Raw genomic sequence first — 26,316 nt, 5'->3', positions numbered from 1 at the left:
CACACAGATGGTGTGGTCCTCCCCTCTTCCAGCACTTGTGCCAAGCAGTGAGTAGCAGAGATGTCAAGACCTGCATCCTGTTCTGTTGGGTTCTTTCCACCTCTTAGGAGCAACCTCTTTTGATCTCTGATGCCTTGATGTCCAGGGGCCTATTTCTCCTCTTTCCCTGAAAAATCCTTCTCTATATGACACTGTTCATAGGGATTTTTGAAGTTTGGTTTCATTCCAATGTATGTATCTCAATTTGTGGAATTTCTAGCAATAAGCCAGAAATAATGGTCATGACCTTGAAATCACAGTAACTTCAGGCCAACATGTCTGATACTGGAAAGCAGAAGCAGTCCTGTGCTGATTGTTTTGAAGTCTCCCTTGTGTACTCTGTCTGGCCTTTTTCTCTGTGCTCATCCTCAGGAGTCATGAAATGTAAGTTGGTTCCATCTCGTGATTCTGAGAGATCTGGTGGACTTAATAAGCACTCTTTGCTCTGAGAGGAGGCATTCTTTTGGTGGTGCTGAATTTTAAATTATTTATGGCGAAGATTAGAGCATACCAGCTCCCAGGCAGGCCTCTCCTTTACAAAAATGTATTCTGTATATGTAAACTCCAGAAAAACTCCATGTAGGCTAATTACAGTTTTATACCTATGAATATTTTATTTCTCAATAATTCATAATGGTCCTCAAGGAGCCATTACCATTAAGTAAATATGCATAATCAGAAACCTCCCAAGATTGTAATTGCCCATATTTTTGTTCTGGGTAACATGTATATATACAGTGGGCCACTTATCAGTTTTATTAAAGGATTGTTCTCCATCTCTTTCTCCCACTTTCCTAGCTGCTTTCCTTTCTTTTGCATTCACTCACAAAGCTCAGAAAACAGCACCGAATAATATTATCCTGCCATACAAACTCAGTACTGCCTAAAACTAAATTACCAATGGATGGGCCAGTCTCAACTTTTTTGTCTTTTAGAAGGCATATTATCCTATTATGTATGAAAATAAATATTGGAAGACTTACTGGATTTGGTCTTTTCCCCCCAGAAGTAAAGTGAAGGCAGACTTCATAGCTAACTAAGGAAAGGAGAAAGAACGTTTGCAGGCATATGTCCCAAGGGGCAAAGAGGTACCCGGCTCCTGCAGACTAAAGCAAAAGTCTCAGGGTTCATCGGACCTGAATCTTGGGCCAGTTTCTAGCCTAGAGATGGAAGAGGAAGTAAAGGGGCATCCAAAAGGCCCCACTGAATCTATAGCCCAAGGAGAGGTTGAAGAAAGGCCAGAGCAGCACGAAGGAAAGCAGTTGCTTCAAGGGAAATAATTGAGTCACTGAAAAGTGAACTTGAATTACCCCCGCTCCTGAATTCACCCAAAACGCCATGAAATGGGTAGACAATATTTCTTCAAAGCTAGAGCAATGGTTTTTTTGCATAATAAGTAAGTGTTTTATTGTGATACTCTGGACACTGTTTTGACAGTGGGAATATAGAGCAGGAAAGAAAACAAGAAGAGTATGTAAGAGACAGAGTGTCATACACACAAGTTCCTACTCCCTGCTCTAAGTAAACCCACACATGGGTGTTCTTGGATGCTGCTACCTCTTGATTTGAGGTAAAAGGGCACAAAGAGGGACTTCCCTGGTGGTCTAGTGGTTAAGACTCTGTGCTCCTAATGCAGGGGGCCTGGGTTCAATCCCTGGTCAGGGAACTAGATCCCGCATGCTGCAACTAAGAGCCTGCATGCCACAGCTAAAGATCCTGCATGTGGCAATGAAGATCCCACATGCCACAACTAAGACCCAGCTCAGCCAAATAAGTAAGTAAATAAATTTTAAAAGGGCACAAAGAGGCAATGAAAGCCTCAGAGAAGGCATTGCAATGCCAAGTCCGTCAATGGCCCCCAAGCCTCTCGTTTCCATACTCTCTTTTCCATTTCTCCCGGGCCCTCTAGACAAAAGGGAGACACCAAGAGAACTTTCTAGATGAAAGGGAGACACCAAGAGAACTTTGGGAGGTGAGGAAGAAGTAACTTGGGGACCACGCTCTGTCTCCTTGTCATTCTGCTCTAGAGTAAACATCCAGATGACCCAGCTTCCATCATCTTTCTGTCTCAGTACCTGCTAACATCCCACCATACCAGTTCTAAAAGTGAAGTGGTAATCTGTACAAAATGTGCTATTACAAAGCGCTAATGAATGCTGGGAGGCTCCAAACCAAGCCAACATTACTCCTGGAGGCATTTCAGAGCAACCTGTCCCTAGAGACCTCCAAGGGGAGAGAATCCATGAGTACAATGTCACACACAGCGAGAGGTTCCCCAGGGACCCACTTCAGTTAGGGACCTTCTCAGGATCTCTCAGCTCATACCTGTGAGTTATGGCCCACTTGGTGGGCCAGCTCTGCTCTTGCTCCACACGGAAACAATAACTCCCATAATTATATTCTTGGGGTGAGGGTGGGGCTGCTGAAGTGGACATTTCTGTGAACACTGCAAAGTGGGTGGTGGGAAGCCTTTCCAGAACTCCTGGGAGGAGGGTGCAGGCCTTTTAAAATCTCTGTCCCCTGAAGGCATTTGATCCAACTTCAGTGAGTTAAGGAGGTTTTTGTCTCAGGGTGTCACTTGACTACCTCTGCTGATTTCAACTGTCCACAGCGAATACACTTTACCCTGTGCCTATGGACTCAGCCTTGCCTGAATCTTAGGACCCCTCTTAGCCTCTGTTAGGAGAGATTCACAGAGTTTAGTATCAGGCCACGTTTCTATGTGGTTGGGTTCAATCTGGAGTCTGACTTTTTATGACTAGTCTTATTTCTGATTCGTCTTTGACCTGTCCTCAGCCAGCTCTACTGTAGCCCAAAATTATATAATGTATGATTAAGAGTTTGGGACCTCACTCCTGTAAATGGTGTCTCCATATTTTCAGGTGCTCTGCCACAAGCCTTGGGGTCATCCTCAACTCCTCTATTCTCTCACACCAATAGCTGATCTTTTAGAAAATCCTGAAGACCCTTAATTGAAAATAAGTACAGAATCTAACTGCTGGTTTCCACCTCTAACTACCACTACCACTACTACAAGTCACCACCATCCCTCAGCTAGCTAAATGAATGGCCTCCTCACTGCTCTCCCTGCCTCCACTCTGGTCTCTTTATAGTCCATCCTCCATGTAGCAGCCAGACAGAGACTGAAATGTTTAGTCATGTCACTGCTCTGTTCAAAATGCTCCAGTGGCTCCCATTTCACTCACAACCGGCCTTTCATGATTTGGCTTCCTTTACCCCTCTCACTTCTCCTCTCATGCACCCTGCTCCAGCCACACAGGCCTCTGTGCTCCTCCTAAAACATGCCAAGCATTTTTCTGCCTCAGATCTTTGGCACTTTCTGTGGCTTCATTGCCACCTTTTCAGTGAGGCCTTCCCAGACCTCCCTTCTCCCACTTTGCCAGCTTTCCTTATCCTTTCTCCAGATTTATTGTTCTCCAAAGTACTTATTACCGCTAGTTAAACAGACATTTATTTTATTTATTTGTTTGCTGCCTACATCTCCCACTAGATTGCAAGCTCCATGAGGCCAGGGTTTTTTGCCCTTTTCATTCTGTACTCTATTCCTGGCACCTAGAACAGGGCCTGGTACATTGTGGCTGCTCAGTGAATGCTGCTGAGTGAATGACTGATGAACAACCAAATGTGGGAATCGTTATTAGGGAGGACATTCAACCAATAGGAAGGTGGGTGGTCTACTTTTGAGAACATTAAAACTATGACATTGTGTAGCATTTACTGGGTTAAATTCAAATGTTAGATTATTTTTAAAAACTATTCACTTATGTTCACTGGCATTTATAATGTTTGGATATTTGCTATAGGCTACAGTTTTTTGTAAATACTGCTAAGCTGTATGTTTCTTATATATTGAAATATTTTAAGAAATCCATAATAATGAGTAAAGAATTGCTAATTTTTCACTTTCAGTTTCTAAAAATTAATATTTTTTGAAAATTTAGAAATACTACAATGAGTGAGGATACAAAAAGTTTACTGAGAATCTGTTTTGAAACTTTACCCAGGGTCAGTCTTGTTCCTGGAGGACAAATAACAGTTTCCAAGAGGTGTGTGTTTCTACCGGAAGCATAGATATTTAGTAAATGTCATAGGCTAAAGAAGCCACAGAAAGTTGCTTTTGTTTGTCTTCTCTCCCATGTTCTCAATTTCATTTAAAACAGCATTTTACTTTTGCTACGGCTGACAAGTCAGCTCATATGCCCATGGGGGCTTAAAAGAATGTGGCAACCTGAGTTGCCATTTGGTTGTAGGATAAGCAGTTTCTTAACTACTCTGAGGCCCAAGCACCCAGGGTGAAATTGCAAGATCTGTGGCTTCCCACGTGCCAACTTGTATGTTTTCCAGCCCAAATGAGTTTAGGTGGAGCAAGATGTGATCCAACCATATCAAATTCTCAAAGGGCAGTGACTGCTCTCTTGAGAGTAAATTATTCTTTATCCCAATAGTAGAGACAATTGTGTCTGCAGCAGATGCCCTCTGGTCCTGAGGGCTGGTAAGCAAAGAGAGGGCGTGAATGAAAATCATCAAGCACATGCTTAACTTCTCACCTCAATCCAAGTCAAAATGGAAGTCTCTTTGGCTTCTTCTATCAGGAGCCAAAGTTGTCCTTTGAAGCCAGGACAAAGCCAGCAGAGTTCACAATTCTTACACTTTAGCAAGTGTCATCAACAATGGTCATGCTCTGTTCCACTCACATTTTAGTATGTGGCTAGAGGAGGGAAGAATTAAAATTAAATTTTAATTTTAGATTAAATGGACCACTCATTCTGATGTAACATTTTTGTATGTAGCCTGTGATATTGTGATTCATGACAAGAAATATACATTTAGTCTCTGTCCCTGTTTCTGGCAAAGAGCTCTTAAAACCCTTGGAATTTCCTAAGAGTGATAAAGTTGCCTTGATATTCAGAACAAGCCTCTTTTGACTGAGTTTATGTTAAGAAGGTGACTTTTGAAAGCACCTAAGGATGGGAGCTGGTTGCTGGGGGAACCAACCACATGATTGGAGAGTTGGAACTTTCAGTCTCATCCCCTGACCTCTGGGGAAGGGAGAGGGGCTGGAAGTTGAATTCATTAATCAATCATGACTATGTAATGAAGCCTCCATAAAAATCCCAAAGGATGGGGTTTGGAGAGCTTCCTGGTTGGTGAACCAAAGTGCTTGCATGTGCCATCATGCTGGGCCCCAAACTCCATGAGAACAGAAGCCCCTTTGTCTGAGACTTTGCCTTGTGCATGTTTTCATCTGGCAGTTGATGCATGTCTTTTAATATCCTTTGTAAAAAAACAGAGATCTAGTGACTAAACTGGTTTCCTGAGTTTTGTTAGCCACTCTAGCAAACTAATTAAATCCAAGGAGGGGGTCATGGGAACCCTTCCTTTATAGTCAGTCAGTCTTGGACTTGTGATTGGCACCTGAAGTGGAGGGCAGTCTTGTGGAACTGAGCCCTCAACCAATGGTATCTGATGCTATCTCTGGGTTGACAGTGTCAGAATTGAGTTGACTTGTAAGACTCCCAGTTGCTGTCTTACAGTTGCTTGGTGGTTTAGGGAAACCCCAAACTGCACCCCACTCCACACATTTGAATTGGTTCATCAGAAACTTTATGGTCAGAGGAGGGGAGAATTAAGATTAAATTTTAATTTTAGATTAAATGGATCACTCATTCCAATGTAACAAACATGCTCTGAGCTGCTAATTAGATGCACAGGTAGATGCAGATGTAAAAGATGTAGGTTACGTAGATGCAGGTGCTGATATAGATGATGTGGTTTATGTAGGTATTGTAGATGTTGTTGTCCATCACATAGATGTAAATGCTGTAGATATAAAGACAGATGTAGACAGAGTAGATTTCAGTATAGGTGCAGATGTGCATGGCATAGCTGTAAACATGGATGTAGATTAAATTTTTTCAATCTCAGCACTATTGACATTTTGGGCTGGATATTTCTTTGCTGTCAGGGGCTGTTCTGGGTATTGTCCTAGTTGCCAGGGGCACTCTCTCCCCCATCCACAAGTTGTGACAATCAAAAATGTTTCTGGATGTTGCTAAATGCCTCTTGGGTGCAAAGTTGCCTGGGCTGAGAACCAGTGATGTAGCCAACGTAGATACTGATGTAGATTTAAGCATCAGTGTAGATGATGCATATGATGAACATGAAAATGTAGCTGTAGATGATATAGATGTAAACACAGATGTAGGTAAAGTGTATGTAAATATGGATGTAGATGATGATGTAAGAGTAGATATGAATGATATAGCTCTAAACATAGATGTAGATGATGTGTTTGATATAGATAGATGGCATAAATATAAATTTTATGATCTAGGCAGGAAAATGTAGGTGTTAATGATGCAGATGACATAGATTAAGTATAGGTGATGAGATAGATATCTAGACAGATCAATATAGAAGTAAGTTTCCCAACTTGAATTTAAGTTGTTTGAAGGTGGTATATATTCATATCTCCAAGAGTAATTTGGAAGTGTTTATTAATGATCTGTTGATTGTTTAACTAGTTCTACCACTTAGGAGCCAATAGAGTTCTCTTTAGTATTTCAAGTATGCTTTCTATTAAGAAAAGATTATCTTTAGGAAAGTTTGTGGTAATTTAAAACCCCAATTTATAAACAAATGTATGTGGGTAGACATTTAATACACTTAAAAAATATCCTTCATATATTTTCCCAACATTTTATTATGAAAAAATTTGAAACATGCAGAAAACTTGATAAAATTATTTATTTATTTATTTATTTTTGGTTGCACTGGGTCTTCATTGCTGCACGCGGGCTTTCTCTAGTTGCGGCGAGTGAGGGCTACACTTCGTTGCGGTGCGTGGGCTTCTCATTTGCGGTGGCTTCTCTTGTTGCGGAGCACGGGCTCTAGGCGTGCAGGCTTCAGTGGTTGCGGCATGCGGGCTCAGTAGTTGCGGCACGTGGAGCCTAGAGTACATGGGCTTCAGTAGTCGCGGTGCTCAGGCTCAGTAGTTGTGGTGCACAGGCTTAGTTGCTCCACAGCATGTGGGACCTTCCTGGACCAGGGATCGAACCTGTGTTCCCTGCATTGGCAGGCAGATTCTTAACCACTGCACCACCAGGGAAGTCTCTTGATAAAAATTTACAAATAAGAGCTGTATACCTACCAGTTTTTACCATTAACATTTACTATCCTTACTTATCTCATGTCTATCCATCTAGACACCATCTATCCATCCATCCATCACCTCATCTGACTTCTTGATGCATTTCAAAGCAAGTCCTACTTATGTTTTTAATTGATTTCTTAGAAGACTAAATTCCTGAAAAACTACTTACTTCATATATTTAAATACTATCATTTTACTTGTGATGGTCATAGGTCACTTGGGATATTCTGCAGAATAAATCTTTGTAGTGTTGAGAAGGTCACCATGACATTTATTAAAAATTTGAAGCTGAAATTCAAGCAAGGATAAGCCCAGAGCTTATTAAGGAGAGATACCGAGAACAGGGAGGCTATGGCATTTCTCCCACCTCTCTTTTGGGAGAGTTTTCAGACCAAGGGTAAGCAGCTTTCTGTCAGGAATGGTTTAGTGTAGTGTTACCTGAAGGCAGAGAAACTTCCCAGGTGATCTATTAAGGTCCTTTTCATTAGAGCCAACTGACTGAGATCTCCCAGTCTTTACTAAAGGTTGATAATCAGGGTGGAAGAAGAAAAAAACAATGATGAAAACCAGAAAGACATCAGATTGAAGCTATCCCTTCATTAAATAAAATTATACATCAAGCCTCAGATGGCCTTTCAACTCACTCAGTGAATCTTGGTAGGATGTTCATACACCAGACAACAACTAAGTAAATGTTTCTGTTCTCACCGAGGTCCCCAGCCTTTCTTCCCAGACATCGCCAAGTTGCCAACTCACAGCTGGCTGGCCCACAGTTTACACTGATGCTATCCATAGTCCTAAAAGAAACTGATCTTTTCCTTTGGAGATGAGAAATACTATATCCCCTCAAGATCACATACCCCAAACTTATCATGTTTAGCAAATAGTAAATCTCTCCAAAACATCAAAGCTGACAGGGACCTGTCTAAAGTGCATTGGCTGTAGACTGTGGCATTTCCAAACATCTAGGATGTTACTGAATGGATGGAGGTTGGAGTCAGTCAGTCAGTGAGATTTATTCAGTCATTCCAGGGCTGTGGTCAGGGTCTGAGCTGTTAGCGTGTTACCAGACAGGGAGGAAAGAGGACTAAACCACAGAGTGGCCCTGTAACATGGGTGGAGAGCTACTGAACAATGAGTAGTGAAGTAAGCAATCTGTATCAATTGGAAATTTGGTTTGGAGGAGGCAGAGGATGTGCATCTACCAGTTGATTCTGGGAAGATTTACTCTGGGCTCTGAATGGATGGGGAACAGAAAGTTTGTCCACTAGTCTGGAGGATGAGAGAACACAGTGTAGCAGATGCTGAGGATACCCTGCCCATATCACCCTGGGCCTTGACATTTTGTGCACAGCAGCCTGACTTCCAACTGCCGGAGGGCTTTTTCTGGTGGTTTGGGTTTGCTTTGCCTAAACACACAGCAGGCCAGAAGTGCTGGAGAGTTAGTACCTTCCCAGCTGCAGCCTTCGACCAAACACTGTGGAATTGGTGTTTTTATACCCCAGCTCCATAACTCCTTGTTCAGGATAACTGAGGCTTACATTCGGCACTGGCCCCCCAGAGTTCCCCAATAGGGTTAAGTTCCAATTGTCCACAGTGGCATCTTACTTAAGCAAGCACCTCCTATTGGCTTCCGTCCCTCCTGTCTCAGTTCCCCACTCCCCTACTCAAATAAACTACTTGCACTTGAACTTGTGCCTCAGAGTCTGCTTCTGAGGGAACCTAAACTAAGACACACAGGCAGTGGACAAATGCTTTGAAGATCCCTCTGGCTCATTATTTTCTCTCTTGTAATGTGTTAAGACGATCAGAAAACAGAGAAGACAGGGACTGCCAAGCACTCTTACCTCAGCCCAGGAAATGCAAGGACATCTTTTCCTGGTAACAAAAAAATTCTTTGCCTTTGGGAACAGCTGTCACAGTGTCAGCTCTGGCTTCATATTACGTACCCACACAATACTACCTTCCATTATAGAATTTGAGAGCCATCAGAAATACACTGAGAGAACAGTGACAGAATCCTAGCTGTTGCCTCAACAAATCTCCTATGTTCCAGCTCATCTCTGCCCCAATCTGATATGTAGCAACATGAAATATTTTCAAATGCAAATCTAATCACTAATGGAATCCTGTAGAAGAAGTTTTAATGCCCTTGAAAGTCACTGTGCTCACACTGAGCATCTGAGTGAAAGTCAGGTGGACAGATCGATCTTCAGTTTTCCCCCAGAAATTAGGCCAGGAGACAGTCACTGAACTACTAGGACACAAAAGAAACTGTTTCTCCTTCAATGAGGTTAAATCCTTTGCAAAATCAGCACTTAGAATAGTGATGTTTGTCTGGGGATGTAATCCATTTTCTGGAGGTGGTAGGAAATATCTCTATATTTTGTAGAATTAAAATAACTACTGTTGTCTATTTCCTTACACTAACAGAAGTTCAATCGTGGAGATAAAGTGTCATCTGCTATCATGGGAGGATAATTAGCATCCTAAGGCTCTTTCCTCTATGATGTGGGTCATGGTAGGAAGCAGGATTCACTTCCTACTGTAGAAGCAAGCCAAGCCAGATGGCCCTTTCCCTGACCCCTGGCTGAAGAGGACAGTCACATTATCCAGCCTCAGCAACTCAGGTGTTCCCACCTTGGATTTTTAATTTAGACTCAGGGACAGTTCAGAATTCCATGGCAGCAGAGGTACTTGGGCTCTTGGCCTCAGCTGTGGTGGTGTCCATCGGCCAGAGAGGCATCAGGGCCAGGGTTAGGGACATTCAATCAGGCTGTCCCTGCAGCATGACCTCAGCTGTGTTCCTGCGGCCCAGCCTCTCTCAGATCCTGCCTGTCTTTAAAACCTAGTTATCCAGGCTTCTGGTCAATTCTGTTAGCCCTCATTATCCTTCTACTAAAGTTAGCTGGAGTCTACTCCTGTTATGTGCCATCCAGAACCCCGAGGGGCACAGAGAGTGATATCTCCAAGTGTACAGAGTCTTTCCTGTAGGTCAGAGACCTAGCTCTTGTCTAGGGGACATCTAGATGTCTAGATAACTAGTCAAAGGAGCCTTAGCTCCTTCACTGCAGGGGGCTTGATTGCATAATTGTTAAGTTTCCTTTCCTGTTCTAAAAGTCTATGACTCTACATGGAGTGTTGGACAGTGAAGACACAAAACTACTTGAACTTCTGTATCCTTAGTGGTAAGAAGAGGGTTTCTGGAAAAATAAATGCCATTGTGTGAAGCCCACAGATGGATCTGTCCCATATCAAACAATCAAAGAGTATCTCAAGTCTATACTATGTATATGTCCCCAAATATCTCAGTTCTGTATCGTGCATATGATTGTATCTGGTAAACATTGTTTGGGGCATATCAAGGCAAAGGAAACCCATAGTTCAATTAACAATGTTCACAGGTGTCTGTTATATGAATGGTCCCATTGGAGACAAAGAATCAGAGATGTTAAGACAGGGAGAGTGACTGACACTTTTACGTACTCAGTAATATGAATGACTTTGTAGCCATGAAAACAGTCTGGAGAGTGGGCAGTGTGGTCATAACATGCATAGATCATGGAGTTTGGTTGGGAGAGTAGAGGTCATTTGTTTTTAAGCCCTTCCCATGGTCACACTATAACAATTTCAGGGAAAACCCACTTGAAACATTATGAATCAGGGAAACTTTTGTAGTTAATGATAAACCAATCTGGAGAGTGGTTCAAAACAGTTTTTGAAGGAAAGGGACTATTATAGATTAAAAGAGGCTTAAGAGATATGTCAGCCAAAAGCAATGGTAGATCCTTGTTTAAATCCTGATTCAACTAAAACTGTAAGTTAGACTATTAGATGATGTTAAGGAGTTATTGATGATTATCTTGGAGGTATTAGTGGTATTGTGGTGTGTTTTTTTTCCCAAGTCCTTATCCATTAGACATACATGCTGAATCTATGGGTGAAATAAAAGAATGTTTTGGATTTGCCTTAAAATACTGTAGCACAGTATTACTGAAAGTGTGGTCTGTGGATCAGTGCCAGTTTGCCAATTGTGTGCTATTAGTCTGTGGTAAGTGCAGACATTGACAATGAGTGTTTAGAAACCGTGACAGCACTTTGCATTGTCATGGCATCCAAGCAGCTATGAGTGGACTTGTCTCATTGACCAGCGCGGAGCCCAGTTGGGTATTGTTGAACTTGCATGCCCAACTGCCTGTGGTCCATGACAGATTGGAAATTAAACAGAAGGATTCTTCACCACTGATAGCTTAAGAAGAATTGCTTTAGCACACACACAAAGAGGGGCAGGGGTGGGTAGAGATAGATGAAAAAGAATGGCAGAAAGTTGATGACTGTTGAAGCTAGGTGATGGGCACATAGTACAATTCTCTCTACTTTTGTGAAGGTTTGAAAATCTACATCATTTGGTTTATTAAATAGTTTTTAAACACCCAGCCTGTTAATGGAGATATTTTAAATACATACATTTTCAATGCATATATTTATATCTAAACATATAGTATATATGTATGTGTGTATTTCAAATAAAATAATATAAAAATGACACAGAATTCATAGCTCACACAGCTTACATAACATATGTAACTTTATTTTACAGAAATCTTAGGTAAACAAAGTAATTTCCCGGATCATAAGCTTGGTGAGCTTTTATTATATAATTATAATAAACAGATTATATAATAAACACCTTGAGGCCAAGGATCCTGTGAGATATCACTTCTGTTCCTCCACAGCACTCAACCCACAGTACTGCAGAGTTAATGGTCCCTAATAAACCCTGGCTGATAGGCTAAACTCAGGAACTGAATTGTTATGAAGAGTGGTTTAACTCTCCATGCACTAACAACACACCACTCAATCAATCAATTTGAAAATCAGTTTCCTGAATCCACCCTCACAGAGATTTGTCACGGAACATTTGAGATTGAGGAGGACTTCAAGCTTTGCTAATGTCCTCATTTTGCAAATGGAAATGAGGGCCAGAGAAGTTATATGAGCTTCACTGGATATTCTGCTTGTTAGTGCCAGTGCTGTTGCCTCTGATGCCTACAATTGGACTGTTCCTTCTGCCATGATGTTTCTCAGAACGTACAAGTTCACCTCCCACCCCCTGCCCCTTGCTCCTCGTTTAAAATTATATGGTTTCAGTTGTAGGAAAGAGAAAGAAGTTGTCAAACTGACTCCACCAGGAGGCTGAACAAGAGGTGCAACTATAGAATAGGTTCATGTAATGGTCAGTATTTGCCCAGCACTGCTCTGTGCCTCTGGCCTTCAGGAACTTTCTGTCTATTTGGGGAAAGCAGATGTACACATGTTAATAGAGGATGGTCCTGATGTGTAGGATTAAAGCATAAATGAGTAGCTGGGTACAGCTGGGGGTGGGGGGTGGGGCTGGAGAAGGGAGGAATATCTTGGAGGCCATAGAGCTTGGGCATGAGGTCAGAGAACCAAGGAGAGGGAAGAATCCTAGGGTTAGAATCACACAGACCTGGGTTTCTGCTTCACCCTGTTGAAATTAAAGAGCTTGGGAGGTTTCTGTGGGGAACAGGATGGGATCCAACACTGACTGGATTTAGAAAGACCAATATGGTAGCAACAGTGTGTGGGAGTGTCTGGCAGCAGGGAGAACCATGAGGAGGGCCTAAGGTGATGAAAGCGTAGAGCAGGTGATGGCAGTGGGAAGAGAGAGAAAAGGCAGATGTGAGAACTTTGACTTTTAAGTAAAAAAAAAAAAACAAAAAATACCAAAAATCCCCCCAAGACTATGTGATGTGCCAGGTGCTGTTCTAATACCATACAAATCTGAACTTATTTGAACACCCTGAACTAGTATTATTGTTATTCCTGAAACTGAGACACAGGAAGGTTAAGTCACATGCCCAAGGACACACACTGATAAATGGTAAAGTCAAGATCACACCCAGGCAGTTTGGCTGCTGTGTCTCAGCTCTTCACCACTGCATGCTATAGTGAAGTAAAGGTGTTAGAGGTTAAAGTCATGATGACTCCATCATGAGTAAGTGACTTAGAAACTGTTAATGCCATTGACAAGTTAGATACATTAAATGAGAATATTAGCCTGGGGGAAAGCAGATACTTATACTTGTTTTTTTTTTTTTTTTTTTTTTGCGGTTCGCGGGCCTCTCACTGTTGTGGCCTCTCCCGTTGCGGAGCACAGGCTCTGGACGCGCAGGCTCAGCGGCCATGGCTCACGGGCCCAGCCGCTCCGCGGCATGTGGGATCTTCCCGGACCGGGGCACGAACCCGTGTCCCCTGCATCGGCAGGCGGACTCTCAACCACTGCGCCACCAGGGAAGCCCTATACTTGGTTTTTTATATGTTTTGTTTAAGTTGACAAGGCTGCATCTGAGTAGAATGTCCTGTGGGAAATTAGAACTATAGGACAGGAACTCGGGAGAGATGTGGTTGTTAGTTCCTTTCTGTCAGCGCTTGAAAAATGTTGTGCCACTTCATTCTGACCTCCATGATTTCAGATGAGAAATCTGCTGTCATTTGAATTGATATTTGCCTGTAAGTAATGCATCATTTCTCTCTTGTTGCTCTGAAGATTTTTTTCTTTAGTTTTCAGAAGTTTAATTATGATATGTTTTGACAAGGAGTTTTTTAGATTTATCCTATTTCAGGTTCACTTAGCTCTTGAATCTATAGGTTTCTGTCTTTCACCATTACTTCAGCCATTATTTCTTTGAATGTTTGTTTAGTCCCACAGTCTCTCTTGTCTCCTGCTGGGATTCTGATGATATATATGTTAGAGCTTTTGTTGCTGTCCCACAGGTCCCTCTTTTTCCCTAATCTCTCTTAGCTGTTTTTCAGATTGAGTGAATTTGATTGAATAGTCCTCAAGTCCAGTGATTCCATCTTTTGTAATCTTCAATCTACCATTAAGCCTATCCTGTGAGTTTTTTATTTTAGTGGTTGTACTTTTCAGTTCTATAATTTTCACTTGGTTCTTTTTTGTAACTTCTATTTCTTTGCTGAGGTTTTCTATTTTTTCATGTTTCTGGGGATTTCATAATTGCTGGCTGAAACCATTTTAGAGTGGCTGCTTTAAAATCTTTGCCAGATAATTCCAACAACTGATTCATCTCACTAGTGGTGTCAGTTGATTATCTTTTCTCATTCAAGTTGTGATTTTCCTGCTTCTTGGTATGACAAGTGATTTTTTTAATAGTATTTGGACATTTTGCATATAATGTTAGGAGACTCTTGATCTTATATAAATCTTCTATTTTACTGGGCAGCCACTCTGTTTAGTTTTTTTTAAGGCTTACGTTTGTAGGCTATCATTTCAATGACAGTTTAGTTTTCTGAGCCCTTGCAATGTTGTTCTGATCCACTTTGTTCTTCTGGCTCTGCTTAAGTTCCAACTGGATCCCTACATATAATGCCTACATGGGTTAAAGGTGCTTCCCTGGGCTGCTTGGTGTCATTAGGCAGATGAAGGGAGATGCCCTGGGTTACCTTCTGTCACTGCATAGAAGGCTGGAGACACTGAGCCTGCTGGCACTACTAGTGAATTTGGAGGGACTTGCCTGTTGTCATCTGGTGTGGGGCAATGGATGAGCTTGGTTCCTGGGTTTCTCTGTTTCCACCGATGTGGGCAGATTGGGTCGACTGTTGTTTGGGGTGGGAGGGTAGGGCATGGGATGGGTTGGCCGACCTGCATTTTGCTGTTACCACCACTATGGGCAGGTCAGTCTGCTGCTGACTGTGACTGTGGGGTGAGGGATGGGTTGGAAATTCATTTCTGCTTCTTGCTGCTGCTGTGAGCGGGTTGGTCCTGCTACTACCACAGGGTATGAGTCTCCCCACTAAGGCTTTGGTATCATTCTCTTTTCCTGGTCCTTTAGCCAGAGAGAACAGACTTTTCTTCCTTCCTCCTCTCCTTCTTTCCTTCCTTCCTTCCTTCCGTCTCTTTCTTGCTTGCTTGCTTTCTCTTGCTCTTTCTTTCTCTCTCTCTTTTTGTCCATTGTTTTTGTTTTTTTTTAAATCTGTTGTCTGTTGTTGGTTTCAGGTTTCAGGTTGGCTGGTACTCAGGATCTATGGAAGATAAAAGAACACTCAGAGAATTCACCGTGGTGTTGTTCTTCAAGACATGAGGTCCCCAGCCAGTCCTTTTTCTTCTTTCCATCTTTAAGAGTCCTTCAGAGTAGGATTGTCTGTCGAATTCTTTCCATGGCATTTGGCTGTTTTTAGAGGGGAGGAGCCAGGAAAAATGAGTCTATATCATCTTCTCCTGGAACTGGTAGCTGCCTCAGGATTTTGAGCAAATGTGTTTGTTTAAGACACTGTATTAGCTGCTGACTGCTGCTGTAATAAATTACCACAACCTTAGTGGCTTAAAACAACACAAATATATTATCTTGGGGCTGCATTCCTTCCAGAGGCTCTGGGGAGAATCCATTCTTTGCCTTTCCAAAGAATGCTATCTGTGGTCCCCTTCCAGCAATGGCATCACTTTGACCTCTGCTTCCATCATCACATCTCCTTCTCTGACTCTCAAACTCCTGCCTCCCCTATATAAGGGCACTTGTGATGATATCAGGTCTACCTGGACAATCCAGGATGACCTTTTCATTTCAAGATCCTTAACTGAATCATACCAATCATATCTGCAAAGTCCTTTTTGCCACATAAGGTAACATATTCCCAGGTTTCAGGGATTAGGTCATGGACACCTTTGGGGACCAGTCTTCTGTTTATTACAAAGCTAATAGATGTACTTTTGGATATAGATTCCCCAGCTCCCCAGCTCTTCTTCACAGAGGCAGCAAGAGTTATGTTTCTTCTGCATGTCTCCAAAGATATTTTACGCATCCACAAACATTTCTCTTTTGCCTCCATTTCCCCCACACAAATGGTAATTTACTGCATAGACTCTTTTTCTCCTTGCTTTTGTTTTCCAGTTAATAATAGAGTTTGGAGATCTTTCTACATCAGAATAAAAAGAACTTCCTCATTCTTTTACAGCTGCATAGTGGTCCATAATGTGGATATGCCATAATCTATCTAACCACTCCTTACTATGGGACATTAAAGGCTCCGCTGGGATTTGAGGGGGTGACTAAAAATGGCCTTACTTTCAAGGGGGGAAGGTGCTAGTCACAGTCATGGCTGAAAGGGGCTTCAACTGAGCAGCAGTAGGGTAGAGGCCAGATTAGAAAGGGATGATGAACTAGTGAGCACAGAACATTACTGCCATTCTTACAAATTCACAATTTCACTGTGCTCTATAATTTACAAAGGGCTTTCAGGCATGTTTTATATTAAGATATGTTGAATATTCATTAACTTATGAGAGCCTCATAAAGACTTTGAGACATAACAATCACCTATTATCTACAATTTGCAGATAAGTAAATTCAGGCCCAGAGAGGTTAAGTGACATGCTTGGGGGTGAACAGCAGCAGAGCCATCTCAGGGTCTTCTCTGTTTCCAAATTCCAGCAACTTGTGTCTTAGCTATTTCCTTGGTCCAGAAGATGGAAGCAAAGGGAAGAAGAGGAGCTGGACAGAGCTAACATCATTAAATGAAGGGTTTTTTTTTTTTGCTGTGTGTGTATGGGTGTGTGTGTGTGTGTGTGTGTGTGTGTGTGTGTAATTCTTTTTTTTAAGATAAAGGAAACCTGGAAATACATGATGGAAAAGTGAGAGGAAATGGGAGAAGGCTGAGGATACAAGACAGTGGGGAGAGAATGTGAAAAATCACGGGAGGGTTAGGCACTGCATCCTTGCTGCCAGGAGTTCTTGAACCAGAGCATCTGAGAATTCCACACCTTATATCCAAATGGGCCACACACCTTCTAGAGAGTCAGTGGGGCAAGCATTAATCAGGATCCCAGGGGTATCTGGCAAAGGTAACCAGAACGCTTTCACAGCTCGAATACACATGAACTACATTCTCATAAAATAATAAAGTGTGCTTAAGGCATCTGACATTAAGCTGCAAATGCTGAAGGAGGCCGAGGAAAAAATAACAGTGACAGAGGGGTCCTGAGTCTTGTGTCTTCTGTGAATGCACTACCCAGAGAGACAGCAGTTGGAAAGGATTCACTTGGGTGGATTTGTAGAATTCTTGCTTCAGCTGCTGGTAAAACCACTTTCTCCAACGCACAGCTTTCAGGTATTTAAGAAAAAAGCAATGAGAGAATAAGGCCAGTGGGCTGCAAGCAGGTAAGCAGGCTTGAGTCTGGTCTACAAGCCTATTTCCTGAGAGAATCATTTATCCCAAAGGGGCTGTCATTTCGGTCTCCTTAACATGGACTTTCTTCATCCAAGCAAGAAACTGGCATAGGTCGCCACAGAAACGACTGTGCAGAGGTAGCCCAAGCCCGCAAGGGACAGTTTGGGTTTTCTGAACACTGTGTTTTTCTGGTAAATGAACCATGAGAACTGATCAGCTCTGGAAGGTCTAAAATCATGGCCCATGGACCAATAACATTCAGGGATGTGGCCATAGAGTTCTGTCAGCATGAGTGGGAATTTCTCGACCCTGTTCAAAAGAAGTTGTACTGGGATGTGATGATGGAGAACTATAGTAACTTGGTCTCAGTGGGCCATTCCATTTATAAGCCAGACACAATTGTTTTATTGGAGCCAGGGAAAGAACCCTGGATGGTTGTGAGGGAAGAAACAAGAAGCTGGAGTACAGATTTGTATTCAAGTTATAAAATAATCAGCGATAGAAAAACTTTTATATCTGGAAAATGTTCATCTCTTTCTGCATCAGAGAATTCATAGTGGTGAGAAACTCTATGAAGATAAAGAATGTGGGAAGGCCTTTAGTTATGCCTCAAACCTTGCTCAACACGGAAGAGTTCATATTGGAGCAGACAGCCAGGACTCCAAGATGGCATCAGTCGTACCACTGAAGGAGAAGTTCCTGGATGTCAAATTAGGGGAGCTGCCACACTGGGTACTAATGCAGGATTTCATCCCTAAATACATTGCTGGAGCATTTCAAAGAGGTTATTACCAGTATTACCACAGTATTTTAACGTGAAGAAGGGGAGTGTTGCTGGGCTTTCTATGGTGCTGGCAGCTTACGTGCTTTTCAACTACTGCCATTCTTACAAGGAAATTAAACATGTGAGTTCCCTGGCGGTCCCATGGTTAGGACTCCACACTTTCACTAGCTAGGGCCTGAGTTCGATCTCTGCTCATGGAACTACGATCCCAGATTTTGGGGTCTTGGTTCCCCAGCTGGGGGTCAAATCTGAGCCCCTGTGGTGGGAGTACCAGTCCTGGCCGCTGGACCACCAGAGAATTCCTGGCCCCAGGGAATATTAATTGGCGTGAGCTCTCCTGGAGGTCCCCCATCTCGGCACCAAGACCCAGCTCCACCCAACAGCCTGCAAGCTCCAGTGCAGGACGCCTCATGCCAAACAACCAGCAAGACAAGAACACAGCCCCACCCATCACCCATCAGCCTAAAGTTGTACTAAGCTCACGGACACCTCAAAACACACCCCTTGACACAGCCCTGCGCACCAGAGGGACAAGACCCAGCTCCACCCACCAGAGCACAGGCACCAATCCCTCCCACCAGGAAGCCTACATAAGCCCCTGGACGAATCTCACCCACTGGGGCAGAGACCAGAAGCAAGAGGAACTATGACCCTGCAGCCTGCAGAAAGGAGACCACAAACACAGTAAATTAGACAAAATGAGATGACAGAGGAATATGCTGCAGATGAAGGAATAAGGTAAAAAGAAAAGAAATCTTCCATAAACATGAGTAGCCAAATGACTACCACTGAAGAGGGCACACTCTACATTTCTGACCATGACCTTTGCCTGGCAGCCCTGAATCCTCTCATGTCCTAATGGAAAATTAACAATAAAAGATGACTGGTTAAAAAAAAAAAAAAAAAAAAGGATCTCCCAGCAACTTTCAAGTATGTAATACAGTAGTATTAACTCTGCTCACCATGTTGTATGTTACATCCCCATGACTTATTTTATAATTGGAAATTTGTAGCTTTTGACTACCTTCACCCATTTCACCCACTGCCTCTGGCAATCATCAATATGTTCTCTATCTGTGGCTCTGGTCTCACCTTTGGGTTTTTTTTTTTGGATTTCACATATAAGTGAGATCATACAGTATTGGTATTTGTCTTTCTCTGCCTGACTTCACTTAGTGTGATGCCCTCAAGATCCATCCATGTTGTCACAAATGGCAGGATTTCCTTCTTTTTATGACTAATATTTGACTGTATATATGCCACATTTTAAAAAACCCATTCATCTCTTGATGAACTCTTGTTGTTTCCATGTCTTGGCTTTGTGGGTGGTGCTGCATTGAACACTGGGTTATAGATATATTTTCAAGATAGGGATTTTGTTTCCTTTGGATGGATACCAAGACGTGGAACTGCTGGGTTATATAGTAGTTCTAGTTTTAATTTTTTGAGGAACCTCCTCACTGTTTTCCATGGTGGCTGCACTAATTTGCATTCCCTCTGGCAGTACATCAGGGTTCCCTTTTTTCCACGTCCTTGCCAACACTTGTTATTTCTTGTCTTTTTGATAATAGCCATTCTTACAGGTGTGAGGTGATATTTTATTGTAGTTTTGATTTGCATTTCCCTGATGATTGTGATGTTGAGCACCTTTTCCTGTACCTGTTGGCCATTTGTATGTCTTCTTTGGAAAAATGTCTATTCAGATCCTCTCTCCATTTTTTAATTGGGTTGTTTGTTTAATTTTCTATTAAGTTGTATACATTTTAAAAAATATATTGTGGATGGTAAGTCAACTATACTCCAGTATAAAGTAAAAATTAAAAACAAAAAACATGGGCTTTCTCTGAATGTAAACTTGCTCATAGAGATTGTGCTCTCTGACAGATAGGGAAAGTGGTTTTCCCCTGGAAAAGAAAGAAGAGTCTGAGAGAGTCAGCCACTGCAAAGTAACCTGGGAGAATGGGAATAGAGAGAGGAAAGGAATAAAAAAATGTTTTGAGTAAAAATGCAGACAAAAGCAAACTGGCTTGTCATTTACTTGGATATACACAAACCAACATGTGAATGAAATTGATCGTATCTGCTTCATCTTGCTTCCACTGAAGTATTTTAAAGTAAATTACAACCATCAAAATGTTTTACCGCTGAATCCTTCAGAACACATCTCTAAACAATACAGACATTTCCTACATTTTATTTTATAAATATAAATAAGTATCGCTGTTTGCCAGCCTGGATGTGCTAGGCATGGGTGAACAAGATAGAGCTCATGTTCCTTTGGTGGGGGTGGGAGATGGAGAGGTGGGAAGAGACTTAAACCATGTACCACATCGTTACATTTGTTTGGTGTAATCAAGTTATGAAGGTGATGCTCTGTGCTGTATCCATCACCTATGGAAGGTAGCCCCTCCCATAAGGGAAGGTGGGAGGGAGCGGTCCCAGAAGGCTTCTCTGAGGAAGACACACTGTGGGTGGCCCTGGGGTGGGAGGAAGGTCAGCATTCTGGAGCAGGAAGCAGAGAAGGATAGCTTGGGGTTAAGTATGGGCTCTGACACCACCTCCACTACCTATTAGTTCTCTGTGCCTCTGTTTCCCCATCTGTAAAACTGGGCCAGTAACAGGGGTGTTTGAAATGATGGTTGACACTTATTAAGGAATCCACAGTCCTACCCAAAACCTGTTGGTTAAGGAGGTGGCATGTTGAGCAACTGAGAAGCCACTGTGGCTGCAGCAAAGAGAGTAAGGGTGAAGCCCTGGGATGGGCAGGACCAACTGCTAGACCAAGGGCAGCGAGAAGCATGGAAGGCAAGTGGCAAGGTTGGGTCTATATTTTTAATTTTTCAGTTATTTATTTCATTGCAAAGGTAATACATGCTTTCATTTTGGATTGCCATGTCCCCACACCTTTGTTAACACTTCACGGGGTTGATCTTTTCAATTTCTTACCAATCATATATATTCTAAAATGGCAACACTTTTTAAAAACTGCATTTCTTTTTTTTTTTTTTTTTTGCTCACTGCTGTGGCCTCTCCCATTGCGGAGCACAGGCTCCAGACGCACAGGCTCAGCGGCCATGGCTCACGGGCCTAGCCGCTCCGTGGCATGTGGGATCTTCCCAGACCAGGGCACGAACCCGTGTCCCCTGCATCGGCAGGCAGACTCTCAACCACTGCGCCACCAGGGAAGCCCAAAAACTGCATTTCTTTTTTCTTGGCTGCATTGCGTCTTCATTGCTGTGCACAGGCTTTCTCTAGTTGCAGCGAGCAGGGACTACTCTTTGTTGCAGGTGTGGGCTTCTCATTGCAGTGGCTTCTCTTGTTGAGCGTGAGCTCTAGGCGCGCGGGCTTCAGTAGTTGCTCTGCATGGGCTTCAGCAGTTCTGGCGCACAGGCTCTAGAGCTCAGGCTCAGTAGTTGTGGCTCACAGTCTTAGTTGCTCTGTGGAATGTGGGATCTTCCCAGACCAGGGATGGAACCTGTGTCCCCTGCATTGGCAGGTGGATTCTTAACCACTGTGCCACCAGGGAAGTCCCTAAAAACTGCACTTCTGTGATAACTTACATCAAGCGGCTATTCATACTGTCCCCTGAGAAAAAAATGCACAACCTAACAGTTGCGAATTATGTTTTATTCAGGGAACTTACTGAGGACTATAGCCTGGGAAGGCAGCCTCCCAGATAGCTCTGGGGAACTGTTCCAAAGAGCTAAGGGAGGAGCCAGGATATATAGGAGTTTTTGCTGAAAAACACAAAGCAAAACATGTAGTTGAACATCAAAAGATTACTGCTAATCCCCAAAACCAGACATTTCAAGTTAATGATTTTAGTGCTTTAGTATGGGAAGGTGCAAGAGTCTGGGCTCATTGAAATTATTCCTTTGATATGCACCTTAACTACGAAGGGCCAGCATCTAGTTTTTCTCTGTACTGAGTTCCCCTCAGGGTGCACCATCAGGGCGGCTGCCTTGGCTGAGGGTGTGATGGCTGCAACAGTCATTGTTTACTGAAATGCCAGGCAATGCTTTTTGCCCACAATATTTACTAACAATTTGCATTTCTTCTGTGAAGTACCTGTTCATACTCTTAGTTCATCTTTCTATTCATTTGCCATTTTAGCATTTATTTACAGAAACTCTTCATATATTACAACATTAAACTCTTGTTTGTTAATATCTGAGCAAATTTTTTCTCAAGTCTGTCTCTTGTCTTTCAACCTTTCTTTCCTTCTTTTTTAAATAAAATTTTTTTTCTATTATTAAGATTTCATACATAGAAAAGTAGAAAGACTAGTGAATCTCCATAAACTCATTACCTAGATGTGGTAACTGATAACATTTTGTCATATTTGTTTCATTATCTTGTTTCTGATAAAGTATTTTAAGTATTATAATTTTTTTAATTTAATAAAAAATTATAGACATTAAGACATTTACCCTAAATCCTCCAGTATACATCTTTTTTTTTACAAAACCATAATACCATTATCACATATTTATGATATCTTTCAAAGTTTTTTACTTTTATGTAGTCATAACTGTCAGTCTTTCATTGTTTTGCATTGCTATCTATTTTAGGAAGTGCTTTCTCATGCAAAGATTATTAAAAAACTTATCTTTATTGTCATCTGCAATTCTATAGAGGTTTTTTTTTTTTTTTGCACTTAGATCTTTAATCATCTGGACTTTATTTTTGTGTATATTGTGAGGTGGAGATCTCACCATTTATAGAATATTTAGGTGATTCAACATTTACCAGCGTTTTGAAATGTTGCCCTTAACACAGACTAAATTCCCATGGGGACTTCCCTGGTGGTCCAGTGGTTAAGAATCTGCCTTCCAGTGCAGGGGATGCGGGTTCGATCCCTGGTTAGGGAACTAAGATCCCACATGCCGAGGGACAACTAAGCCCACGTGCCACAACTACTGAGACCGTGTGCTCTGGTGCCTGCATGCCACAACTAGAGAGAAGCCCGTGAGCTGCAACTAGAGAAGCTTGTGCACCGCAACGAAGAGCCCGTGCGCCACAACGGAAGGATGCCACATGCTGCAACCAAGACCCAATGCAGCCAAATAAATAAATAAATTTTAAAAACTTCCATGAATATGGCAACTTATCTTAATTTTGCTTAAAATCTTCAAGTCCCACTGTCTTTAGAATAAAATTCTAATTCCTCATCTGGGCTTAAAAGGCCTCCCCCTGCTTACAAAACTCATCTACCACTCTGCCCTCTGCAGACTGTGCTCTAGCCCCAGGGACCTCCTTCCATCTGGGCACTCAGAGCTCATACCAGGCTGTTTCACACTGATTTCGCACATGCCATTCCCTCTGCCTGGATGCTCCAGCCTCTGTGTGGCTGGCTCTGGGGAACCTTGCAGCTCTTAGTTCAAATGGCACTTCTTCAGAGTCCTTCTCAGACCACCCAGTCTAAGCACCCACCCCAGGCACTACTACATCCCTTTTATTGCCCCAAAGCACCTCTCACTATTTGAAGTTACCTTGCCTGTTCCGTCACCCACTAGAGGGTAAACTCCATGACAGCAGGAGACCTTCCAGGTCTGGTTCCCTGCTGTTGGGACAAAGAAAGTAGACTTTCATCATTTTGATAGAAGTTGCCAAATTGCCCTGAGAAAAGCTTTGCCACTTTACTTTCCCCTTGATAGTCAATCAGAGCACTTGTCTCTCTGTACTCTTGCCAGAACTAGAGTCCTTCCAACTTTTTACCACCTCCAAAATACAAAAATCAAGAAACAAAAACAGACAAACCGAAAACAACTAAGGGTATCTTATTTAAATAAATTAAAATTTAACCTCATTAATTGCAGTTCTTCGTGTTTGAGTATGGTTGTTATGCTTACTAGCCATTTATATATACTTTTTTCTTAACTATCAGTTCATATCCTTTGTCAGGTTTTTCATTTGGTTTATTTCTAATAATTTGTAAGAATTCTGTTTATTAAAAAAGTCTCTTTATTACATGTGTTCCCAGTATTTTTCCTCATTTTGATCTTGTTTATGACCTTAAATATTTTTTGCCTGCAGAATTTTAATATTTCTAAAAAGTCAAATTTATCACATTTTTCCTTTAGGATTTTCAGGTTTTGTGCCATTCTTAGAAAGATCTTCTCTATTCCAAGATATCTAGATAGCTCTTTCCATATATGTATATGTATACACTCATTTTTTATTCTAACATTTTTATGATTTTATTTTTAAATTTTGAAATCTTTAATCCATCTGGAATTCATTTTGATATCAGGAGTGAGGTGAAGAATCTAACCTTTTTTCCTTTCCTCCCCCAGGGTGGGGAGCCAAATGTGCCAAGACCATTTGCTAAAAAATCCACTTTTCCTCATGGATTTGAAATGCTACCTTCATCATATATTCAGTTTCCATCTACATTTATATCTATTTATGGGCTGAACTATTATTCTTCATCTATCTTTCTTTTCTAGTTGCTTTAATCACTGTAGAGTTAGAAACATTTTCACATTTGACAAGGCTAGCTCCTTCTCTTTAATTTGCTAGCTATTGATGCATATTTTGCTTTTTAAAAGGATTTGCACTGGGAATTCCCTGGTGGTCTAGTAGTTAGGACTCCACCCTTCCACTGCTGGGGTGGGGGTGCCCAGGTTCCATCCCTGGTCAGGGAAATAAGATCCCACAAACCACGTGGTATGGCTAAAAAATAAAATAAAATGATTTGCACTATGGCTGCAGGGTAAAGAGAATGGAAAAGGTGGATGTGTCTTGACCTGATGGAACTTCCTTGTAGTATTCCAGGAGAGAGATGGTAGAATAGAGAATAGAACACAGAAAGTACCATAGATTACCCCACTGTATTCCAAATTTTAGTCATTTTCCAGTATACCACCTTTCATAATTATTGATATATCTAAATGTTACCTACACTATTATTAAGTTAATTTTTCACTACTTCAATTCATTTTAAAATTTTAAATACTTACATTAGGTGCATCCTATGTAATATCTGTAAAAGCATAGATCAGACATAGTAGTTATAATATTTTATAGTTATAAATGAATAGATAACAATGAAAATAAACATTGTCCATCTAGCACCTAAAGTTCTTTTGTGTACAACCAGTGGTTTGAGAAATGTTGATCTGAGCAAACCATTCTGATCAGTTCTTTGAAAATCTCCGCTCAGCCTGGGCTAGCTGATAGTGTCTGCTGCCTGAGCGGGACGCTGGTTAACAGGTGGGTTCAGTTTGCAAAAATCTTCAAGATGTTCACTTATAAACACTTTTCTGTGTGATTGTAACCAATAAAAAGTTTAAAAAGTAAGTTTTTAAAAGTTTTAAAACTATCACTGTATTGTTTTGTGCTAATTACCGGTAATAAAATCTATTACATATATAGGTCATGCAAAGAAACAGATTAATGAAGTGAATAACAGTTACACAGACTTAAAACACTGGTAGCAGTTCTCTTCCTTAGAATTCTGAGGTTCCTGCAAGCAAATCCATCCTCCCATACATCTCTGAAATGGGTCACAGATGATATCTTAGATAGAACGTTCAGAGGATGATGTCAGTGAAGTGATCTGTAGGGCAGAATTAGACAATGATGCCAGAGGCCAGAGCCTTAATATCCTTATCTCTTAGTCTTCATTAAAGGTAAACAGTGATAAATGGAAAATGCCATCCTAACTGCATGAAGATCAAATTAAGGAGCGAGATTGCAGGGAATCAAATATTTTGTACTGACCTGTCACAAGCACTTACTCAGAAACAAGTAAACACACACCACAGTCTTTTTTTACCTTAAGGTGATTCTGGTTTTTAGACTTCTAAATACTCTGCTTTCAGAGTTTACCTTTTTTCTGAACAGCCACAGCACTGATATTAATAAAGTTTACAAATTCGCTGATATTAAAATCTCACTGCCAAACAGAAGCTGCTGCTTCCCAGCATGGAAATTCAAATAGCTTGTATCTTTTGTCCTTCAAAAACAGTAGAAAATAATCTAGTTTCCTTCTGTTGGTAGCCATGGAAACTAAAGTCCAATATTTTGGTGACAGAATAATGCTAAAGACTACAGCATTCAAGGGCATCTATGGATTTGCTACACATCAATAAACAATAAAACTAGCAAC

General features: G+C 41.6%; 1 protein-coding gene and 1 non-coding gene across 4 annotated transcripts in view; one reads left to right on the top strand and one right to left on the bottom strand.

Moving 5' to 3' along the window:
- The first annotated feature begins 1,632 nt into the window (after window positions 1-1,632).
- On the top strand, window positions 1,633-1,705 carry TRNAR-CCU (transfer RNA arginine (anticodon CCU)). Its single transcript has one exon. It is a non-coding gene; the product is annotated as a tRNA-Arg (tRNA).
- Window positions 1,706-7,022: 5,317 nt separating this feature from the next.
- The window catches only part of SHLD1 (shieldin complex subunit 1), a 110,587-nt gene continuing 91,293 nt past the window's right edge, over window positions 7,023-26,316 (bottom strand). For 2 of the 3 annotated variants that reach the window (XM_060123866.1, XM_060123872.1), the window contains one exon: window positions 24,441-25,764. Coding sequence is in view for 2 of the 3 variants with exons in the window: in XM_060123872.1 (XP_059979855.1) it covers window positions 25,739-25,764 (26 nt within the window). In the remaining variant the exon portion in view is untranslated. Of the gene's footprint in view, window positions 7,127-24,440; window positions 25,765-26,316 lie in introns of those variants that run through there. The other variant, XM_060123870.1, reaches the window with a different exon arrangement.

Source organism: Lagenorhynchus albirostris, chromosome 15 (assembly GCF_949774975.1).
Source record: "Lagenorhynchus albirostris chromosome 15, mLagAlb1.1, whole genome shotgun sequence".
NCBI classification, from domain to species: Eukaryota; Metazoa; Chordata; class Mammalia; order Artiodactyla; family Delphinidae; genus Lagenorhynchus; species Lagenorhynchus albirostris.
This window is presented reverse-complemented; position numbering and strand designations above follow the sequence as displayed.